Source organism: Cryptotermes secundus, unplaced genomic scaffold, assembly GCF_002891405.2.
Source record: "Cryptotermes secundus unplaced genomic scaffold, Csec_1.0 scaffold537, whole genome shotgun sequence".
Lineage (NCBI taxonomy): Eukaryota > Metazoa > Arthropoda > Insecta > Blattodea > Kalotermitidae > Cryptotermes > Cryptotermes secundus.
Genome location: NW_019740661.1, coordinates 2,025,996 through 2,035,983, shown reverse-complemented (window position 1 = coordinate 2,035,983; position 9,988 = coordinate 2,025,996). Strand labels below are relative to the sequence as shown.

At 38.6% G+C, this 9,988-nt stretch overlaps 1 protein-coding gene and 1 long non-coding RNA gene across 3 annotated transcripts in view; one reads left to right on the top strand and one right to left on the bottom strand.

Annotated features, from left to right (window-relative positions):
* Positions 1-5,069: 5,069 nt before the first annotated feature.
* The window catches only part of LOC111872500, a 7,972-nt gene continuing 3,053 nt past the window's right edge, over positions 5,070-9,988 (bottom strand). For both annotated transcript variants that reach the window (XM_023866482.1, XM_023866480.2), the window contains exons 2-3: positions 9,474-9,652; positions 5,070-5,868 (exon numbers count right to left, since the gene is read on the bottom strand). In XM_023866482.1, coding sequence (XP_023722250.1) covers positions 5,640-5,868; positions 9,474-9,631 — 387 coding nt within the window. In that variant the 5' untranslated portion in view covers positions 9,632-9,652 and the 3' untranslated portion in view covers positions 5,070-5,639. The remainder of the gene's footprint in view (positions 5,869-9,473; positions 9,653-9,988) is intronic.
* On the top strand, positions 6,938-8,891 carry LOC111872501. Its single transcript, XR_002844234.2, has 2 exons — positions 6,938-8,160; positions 8,484-8,891. It is a non-coding gene; the product is annotated as an uncharacterized LOC111872501 (long non-coding RNA).

Sequence of the window (9,988 nt, the reverse complement as noted above, 5' to 3'; positions counted from 1 at the left end):
CGAGTATATTGGACAGGAGTATAGGTTAGTCCTGGGTTCTTTGGAAAAGAGAAATATTTCTTTCCCCAGCCGGGAATCGAACTCAGAATTCTCGGCTACTCATTTCGCAGCATAGTCACTATGCCGATTCAACTACCCTGTTTCTATTTGGTTCGTCTTCAGAGAGGTTTATAATTAATGTTACATGATTAAGAATAAACTTGGAGTTGGAACAAAACTTAAAATAGTTTAAGCGGTATTAAATTGTAGCTGCTTTATTGTTATCCTCCAAGTGCAGGGCCACGTGTATTATAAAGCCCTCTGCCGCATAAAGCGGGAGGCTGATGTCGGACAAAAGTTTCCTGGCTCAAGTTAATCAAGCAAGCACTCCTCTTTGTAGGCGCCATGTCAGTATGTCCCAGTGGCCATGTTAGGAAACAATAATAAAATAGTCCTCTTTTTCTTTTTTGTGTACTATATAATTAATGAGGCGACCACCACCTTGCCTCAGGGCTTCGCAGACCTTCCTCTCAACCCGAGACCTCATAAACAATTTAGGATAATGGTGGTCAATATTCAGACCGCGAACCACGTGCGGCTCATTCTTCATATTGTCTCAGGTTTAGTGTCAAACTTTGTAATTTTAATATGTAATATTTCTGTGTGGGGGCACGCAGTAGCGTAGTTGGTTGAGGCACTATGCTACAAGCTGGAAGGTCGCGGGATCGAATCCCGATGAGGTCATTGTATTTTTTTCAATTTACCTAATCCTTACAGCCGCACTATGGCCCTGGGGTCAACTCAGCCTCTAACAGAAATGAGTACCAGGAATATTCCTGGGGGTAAAGGGCGGCCGGCGCGTAGGGCTGGCAACCTTACAGCCATCTATGAGCCGATTGTCTAGATAATGTGGGAGCCTCAACATTTCACAACCCCATGGGATTCCAAGGCCTGTTACAGTGATACCTTTACTTTACATTTTACTTTAATATTTCTGTTTTGTTCTTCCTTGCACTTTGTTTAACGTATCTTATTTATAGTCGAAAAGAAACTGGGTCAGACCTTTATATCAACTTGTACATCAGTCCTTTGACCGCCTCTGCGGTCTAGTGGTCAGAGTTCCTGGCTACAGATCCAGAGGTCCTTGGTTCTATTTCCGGCTCTACCAGATTTTCTGAGAAGTGGTGGATCTGGAACGGGGACCACTAAGCCTCGTGAGGATAAGTGAAGAGCTATTTCAAGGAAATAGCGGCTCCGGTATAGAAAACGGAGATTGACGGTCCTGAGGATCCGTTGCGCTGAAAAAGTAACACCCTCTATCCGCAAAAGTTGGTACTAATTTCGCCGACAAACGGCGGTCGCTCGGTCGGTATAGTTCGCTTGCGGACTACAGGCCACGGAGTTTTTTTTCTTAAATTGGTCCTTATTCCTGGCAGCAGATACGAGCGACTCTCTCAACTCAGTTACGTTCCCACGTGAGAATTAACTCATTTAATCTTCATTAAACTACAACTTCTCTTAAAATATTTGCATTGTCTCTGGCTGAAAGTATTTCCTCACAGCTCATTGTTGTGGGCTTCCGGAATACTGAAAATTCGAATTTTTTCTGGCTATTGCGATGTAATTTGCACGAATTTCGATGTAATACGTAAAAAGGATGAAGCTATACTTTTATGTACCCCGTAGTTGAAGACACATAGCGACACAGGACTCCTACGTATGTGTACATGAAACCTTGAAAAGAAACACATCTTTCTTTGTTTTGAAATGGGAAAACTAAGGGGGGGGGGGACATAGACTACTATAGGGGCTACTATAGGATTCTGACGATGGTGTATAACACACAGAGATATTGGGGTTTCGGACTTTATCCAGTGATTGAGGCTAGCTCTTTCTAAGGGACCCAACAGAATAGGTGTTTTCCCTCACCGGAGGACGGAAAAAGATCCAATTTCGGAAACGTCGTGTTTTTCTTAGTTATCTTCAAACCAGGACGATGGATAAAGTCCGAAAACCCAATATCACTGTGTGATAGACTAAGGGTGTTTGAGAGTAGGGTGTTGAGGAGAATATTTGGACCGAAGAGAGATGAAATGACACGAGGTTGCAGGAAACTGCATAATGAGGAGCTTCATAACTTGTACTCTTTTCCAAGCATAGTTAGAATGATCACGTCAAGGAGAATGAGGTGGGCAGGGCATGTAGCTCGAAGGGGGAGAAGAAGAATGCATGTAGGATAGTGGTAGGAAAGCCAGAAGCAAAGAGACTGCTGGGAAGACCAAGTTGTAGGTGGGTCGACAATATTAACACGGATCTTAGAGAGATAGGATGGGATAGATTAGATTGATCTGGCTCAGCATAGGGACCAGTGGATGGCTCTTGTGAACACGGTAATGAACCTTCGGGTTCCATAAAATGCTGGGATATTCTTTAGTAGCTGCAGAATTGGCGGCTCCTCAAGAAGGACTCAGCTCCATGGCTAAGTAAGTAAGTCTGAAATGGGAAAAAGAACTAACTTTGGCAGCTACTGGACTCAACCCCGCGTATATTGGAGATATTTATTTAAAGAATGGGTTCGTAGAGGAATTTAGAGGTGTACATATCGTTTTCCATTCGTGTTTGGTTTCCACGCAGCTGTTGTTACTAGAATTCCAGATTATTCCAACGAAAGAAAAATTGGGAGTGAAAAAGAAAAAAGACGAAAAGATAGAAAAGAACAAGGCAAATAAATCAGTTAAATAAATGACAGTTTTCAAATCCCAATGCAAGTGTGGTGTAACCTGTGTTCGTGATGCTTCCCAAAACTTGTTAAGAATTAAGTAGTGCCTCTTCTTATTAATATATTAACATGTTCTTCAAAATAGGTTTATTCATTTGCAGCCCAGAAATAACATCTGTTTTCAAACAAATGACCGCATTTATTGTGGTTTCTTTTACGATGTTTTAAGTATCTACTCGTAGTATCCACATAGCATGGAATGCTAGGATTACTGCTGAATAATGAACTGGGAAGGATATGGAAGGAAAAGGTTGCCTGACTGAGGTGTTATCCCGGCATTACCTGGAGAAAGCAAGGAGAACCACGAAAACTAAATTAGGATAGCTGGTGTCCATGCCGAGATTCGGAGTGAGGGCCTCCCGAATGAAAAGTGTAGAGCGCATTGAATTTTAATTAAAAACTAAAACAAGTTGCGTTTCCATTTAGTTTGTGTGATTTTTTAATGACATAAAAAAACGAAAGCACTACAGTCAGTTTTGCCCTAACCCTTTGTGAACATCTTTAATGAGTGGTGGAGAAAATTACTTTCATTCAAGTCATGCAGTACGCAATCCAGCTGTTCCGTGCCGCCACTGGGAGGACTAGGAGGATGCCATACCTTGACGTAATTCATGAGGTTACAATTTCTACCGCAAGAGAGCTTGCGAAGGAACGCACGTTTTTACTGGGCTTGCCAACATCGCTGACATCGGTGTTAGCAGAGGACGGGTGTTTGTTTGCCCGACGTGAGGATGGATGAAGATGGTCAGTCAGTTATTAATAAAGGCACTGTCAGTGTGCGGAATTATATTTGCCAGCTGCTCTTTATGTTAAGCAGGAAGATGAACATCCCTAATTAAACTTTAAGTCAATGTCAGAAAATGTCAGAATCATGTGTTTTTATGACATTGAAAGGTTTGTTGTACCAGTTTGTTATTTTAGTTATCTGGCAACACTCTTCTTAACCTGAATCAGTCAACAGCATCATATTTCTGTAATATGTTTCAGTATTATTCTATTTATGCCAAGGTCTCTTCTGAAATTTCCTGAGGGTTTATAGACAAAATCATGTATGCATTTTTCATCTCATCTATCTTTAGTTGGTTGCTCCAGTAATATTTGGAATACAAATTATGAAGCTCTTCAGTATCTAAGTTGAAGCATTGTTTTTTAATTTCCTCCATTAGAGTCCAAAACTGGAGATAAAGAGTTTATTTTCTAGATTAAAAACAGAAGTGCTGAGGTCCAAAATATCAGTCCGTAGTATCCAGTGAATGTTTGTACAGTCTCATTATTTTGTGGTTAATTCTTAAGACAGTAAGACATTTGCAGGGTAAAAAGTTGGACAGAAAAGAGAAAACTAGAATAAATGATTACACATCAGCTCCTATATCCATTGGTGTTTAACCATGTAAGGATTTATGGAATGCTGAATCAATGAATGAATGCTTACGTTTACCCACCACATGAGGTAGTTCTCCAAATTATTACTAGCAGTGTTGCATGTTGTCCTCCCTTATGCAGATGCCATTACAGTAGAGGCTATTTGAAATTGTGATTGCTTTACAGTACATTAAAAAATATTAAACCATTAATATACTGTGTTAACCATTAAGATTCTCATGCAAGAGCTAAAGTGAAGATATAAAACAGATATTTATAATCATGCAGCCAGCAGATTCATGTAACTCACCCATCCTGTTCCCCATATATGCTGCATAACTTAAAGTTTGCTGTATTGTGATGTGAATAATACAATGCCAGCAGCTGAACAGGTGGTGACTTCAAGTATGAGTTTTAGATATTATTATTTTTCCCCCAAATGAATGCAGCAGTATTAGACTATAAAGTAAACAGTACAATTTATGATTATGTAAGTATAAATTGGCTCTATGGTTTCTGTGGTCTAGTGATCAGAGTTCCTGGCTACAGATCCAGAGGTGCTGAGTTCGATTCCCGGCGCCACCAGATTTTCTGAGAAGTAGTGGGTCTGGAACGGGGACCACTCAGCCTCATGAGGATAATTGAGGAGCTATTTGAATGGAAAAGTGTGGCTCAGGTCTAGAAAACCGAGATTAATGGCTGTGGGGATCTGTTGCGTGAACCATGCGACACCCTCTACCTGCTAAAGTTGGCATTAACTTCACTCGGTCGGTATAGTTCGCTTGTGGACTAAAGGCATGGAGTTTGATTGTTTCTGTTTAAGTCTAAATTGGCTAGGTGAATAATGACAAAACTTCAGGATATAGTTTCTGCAGCCAGCTTTGGACTGGTGGGTTATCAACAATACCTGATGAGCAAAGGCAGGGATGATGAGGAAATAACAACAATGTAAGCAAATCTAACATTTTATATTTGTTTTACAGTATGTCAATTGCTTTTAATTTCCTTAACCATACATACAACATCTGTCCAGAGCAAATGCAAGACATTTTGGCATGTGTGGGTATTCCCTGTGTATTACCTTTCACAAATAGTTGTTCAATCACTAACCATCTAAGTAATGGATCATGAAATTAGAATTTCCTGCAGTACTAATTCACAGAAGTTGCACATAAAAATGGGGAAAAGCTGTGCTGGATGACTGCCAGTTTTATGGCACAATTCAAATTTTAATAGGTTCACTATTTAGAATACAATTATTCTTGTATCTAAATTACTTAAAGAATGTTATGCATTGGTTGGAATTACTTAGTACTGCTGTATTTAAGTATAATTTTGTTGGACCAATGGTTCAGAAAATGAGAATGAATATAATACAAATTTATATGTGTATTCTGTATCAACATTCTATATAGCCTGTTATTGGTATATATACATAAGTTTTGATGACAGCTTAGGATACACTGTTTGCTGTAATATATGATGTAAGCTGACCACCATTCTGTGGAAGCCAAGTGTATTATTTAATTTTGTCAATAGGCACAACTCTGAACCGTTGATTTGGTCCTCCATGCTTCTTGAAAGCTATGACTTTTGTACCAGCTTCCTTTGATCCTTTCTGAACATCCAACACTGTTCCATCTTCATTCCTGACTGTAAAGTCATCATCAAAATGCCACTTCTGTTTCGCTGTTCCACTGGGCTCAACCATTATAATTCTGTCATTCGAGTCAACATCTAGAACAAGACTGTTAAGAAAAAATGGCAATTAAAAGGACAATAATGAGCTTCAAGATACCAGTGATTTACTTTCCTACAAGAGATTAGTTACTTAGTACAGTTTATTATTTTTATGGTTGTGTTTGTTCACTATAGTCCAGATTACAATATTTATTCAGTAAAGAGCATTTCAGAAATTTCCTATGTCTAATCAGTGCACGCTACAAAACTGCATATCAACAGAAATTATGTCACAACATACTTGTACCCAGAGCTTCTTTTATCTAAAAATTAATTTTCCAGTGCTTTTATGTTCAGTCTGGGGTACAAGGTCGAAATATGCAATGTACCAGCAAATGTGTGCTTTCAACAAATTTGCCAGTATGCATCAAATGGTTGCTGATATGTGTATCATCTGAAGAAAGCACTGCTTCTATATGCATCTTGCTTGACATCAATACCACCAAGAGTGACACACTTGTTTGCAGAAATATAATCATCTGTGCTCAGAAATCATAACTGACACTGTAAGAGATTTGTTGAAGATGTCTGTAGACTAACTTGAACCCCCTGAATAGCTTCATCCTAACAAAAATGTAAGTAGGGCATGAGGTTATGAAGAGTTCTATCTTCTATTTACACACATCTTTTGCTTCCTCAGGTAGCCAATAAAGGTGCAAATACATGCTGCAGCCATGCAGCATCATGGACACTTGCTGGTGCATTGCTGTTTGAGGCACTGGCTGCATCTTTGTGCCTGGTGTACATGTCATTTACCTGATACCACAGGATGTGGAACTGAGCCATTAGCCCACTGAAGTGACACATGATGGGTGATGTCATGTGACTTCAAAGTGATGTGTCAATAATTCTTTACAAATGAAGGGCATAATGGAATAAGCACCTACTGCACTCAACGGTCAACTTATACACAGAGATACTGGGTTTTCGGACTTTATCCATCGTCCTGGTTTTAAGATAACTAAGAAAAACACAACGTTCGGAAACTGGATCTGTTTCCGTCCTCAGGTGAGGGAAAACACCTATTCTGTTTTTCTTAGTTATCTTAAAAACCAGATGATGGATAAAGTGCGAAAACCCAATATCTCTGTGTGTTATACACCATCGTCAGAATCCTATAGTAACTACTAGTCAATTTATAGTTTTATATGGAACATGAATGTTAATCTGCCATCAATATACAACACCTCATAGTGTTACATTTAATAATTAGACAGTATTTGGAGGTGTAGTGGTGCATTTGGTTTTCAGTTTCTTATGATGCAAGCAGAGGAGAGACTTATTCCAACTAGACTGTCACATGACATGCTGGGACAAGTAGCTGCATGTAGCAGACTTCAGTAGTATGGGCATAGGTAAAGGCTGTACTGTTACGAGTATCAATTTAATTGTGCAGTTATTAGATGTGCAAGAGTGAAAAAATAGCTTACAGAAAATCTTAAGTAACAGTGGAAAAGAATACATTTCAAGAAAAGAGACTGGTCCCAGTAAATAGTTTAAAAATACAGAACAGTGCTGTCGAACTACATATTGCCAATACAGTATGTTTTTACAAGAAAATGAAGAAACCATATCTACTGTCCATTCATTGAGGTTACCAATATCGAACGGACCCTTCATCTGTGGATGGAAATCCAGTTTCCAAAATGTTGTGCCCATCTTATAATATTAAATGATGGGCAAACTCCATAAACTTGGTAATCCTGAATGATCTTCACTGTACTCACATGCTTATGTATGAAACTTGAACTCTTCTTCAGTCCACAGCTCAGCACTGTGTGATAATATGCATTCATCTCTACATATACTAGATACTGACACCATACCAAATGGGAGATCCTCAGGCCAACCATTACATGTTTACACTGCCATATAGAAAAATTCTCAAATGCTCTTCAAATACTGCCAGACAAGTATGTTTAAAAACATTTTTAGTATAGGAGTCAGGACAAAATTTATCTTTCCTTATACTAAGAACCTGACATTTAATTAAGTCTGTACTTTGAAAAAGTGTGATAATCTGAAGATGGAGGTGGTGAGTGATAATTGAGTTCAATTTGTTTGTACAGAATACTACAACTGCATAGTGACAATCTGTAGCATAACATGTACTGACCTAGTAACAGAAGTTTCAAGGAATTATGAAATTATGCATGAAGCTTAGGATCAAACATGTAAGGAAAAATCAAGAGGTATCCAGACTGCAGAAAGGAGAATTTATGAGGATCCCACCATCCACATGACTGCGAGGGATCTCAAGGTTATCCATTCTCATATAATTAATGAACCAGTGGTGCAAGGTATGTGAGATCTATTTTTATAGAAACAGATAAACACATCTTCAGTTCTGTATGATACAGTTATTTGTATGTCAAGAATTATAAACATAAAGATGATGGGAACTTTAGGATTATATTTCGCAAATTTATTATACTCAGAATTTATATTATGAAAGAATCTGATTACTGAATTGGGTAATTGTTAATTTACAGTTCTTGCTAGTACCACCGTATAGTTTGAAACTTGGGAAGAAAAAAGTAGACAAAATAAGTACTTCACAGAGCTTCCTGTGACTGTAATGTATGAATTACTTTTATTTGTAAGTTATGGTTATTATTTGTAGGGATGGTACAGTGTTAAATATTTGGCTTCTGCAAGATGCACAGTCTCATCTCTGCCAGTTACTGACATGTAGCCATGATGACATCGCCGGACGAACAAAATACTGCCAATTACTGGTTTCTTTCTGCTGTATTTATATTAAAAAAAAGATATCAAACTCAGAACTTTGCAACAATCAACCTCTGTTATGCTTCACTAGGGTCCAGGGTCACCAACTATCAGAACTTCAATCTAGGCCCATATATCTAAAAATACAAGACATTTCCACAAGCATAATGATTAGCAATTCTAATTACCACTGCTCTGCAAAGCAAATTAAAACAATGAATGTGGAAGCGTAACAAGCAAAAACTGATGCAATCTGTAACATAAATGTATTGCATTTGAACAGTATAAGCTTTAAATAAGATACAGTCCTTATTCATGGACTGTGGCACATAAAACCATTTAATCATAATGTGTGTGACAAGGCATTTAACAGTTCTTGGGTATTCCAGTTTGGCTGAGCTGGAAGTAGGCACACATAAGAGGTTCTTCCAATGAATTCCTGGCTGATGGTAACTGTACAATCAAGGCCCCAGAAGCACATGTGTGAAAAGCTATCCCTATAACAGGCTGTGGAAGCCAACTGGATCATGAAACATCAAGGTTCCAACATTTTCTAGACAGTCGGTTCACATATGGCAGTGAGGTTGTTAGCCTTGCGCGCCAGCTGCCCTTTACCCCAGGAAGATTCCTGGTAATTATTTTTGTAAGACTGAGTTGACCCCAAGGCCATATTGTGGCTGGAAGGATTAGGTCAATTGAAAAATCTAGTGACCTCATTGGGAATCAAACCCTTGACCTTCTGGCTTGTAGCATAGTGCCTCAACCAACTACTCTACTGTAAACCCCAACATGTGTGCAAAATCATTGAATAGTACACAATACTTTTATGTATATGCAGTACATGAAGTAACTATGAAGTAACTGAATTGGATGTAATGCATACTTATTTAACTTGCTGAAGATCATGCCATTATTGTACTTCCACTGTTGATTCCTTTTACCATGAAAATCATACACAATCACCTCTGCCCCAGCAGACTCTTGGTCACCTTTAACATCCAGATACAAGCCACTATTTACAGACTGGATGTAGAAAGCCATTTCACACTTCACAGGATCCAACTGTAAGAAAATTTAGCTGTGGTAAAAACATTTCTTTCAACTGATAGGATCATCTGAAGCTCTTTCCTTTTAAGTTGTAAAAATGCATATATTATTTCTCAAAAATCTATCAGACTTAGGGAAAAATGCTACATGATGCTCTAAATGACAGACTACTACGATGGGGTACCCAAAAGAAACCGAACTAATTTTTTTGTGGGCAGAGCTTTTGTAGTACCGCGTTTTGCCGCTATGAGCGCATAGAGCTAACATTCCTGAGTCGATAAGCCGACTACCGTTGCTTCAGAAGGTAAGGACTAGTTTCGGCAGAGTTTATAGTGACAACTGTTTTGTGTG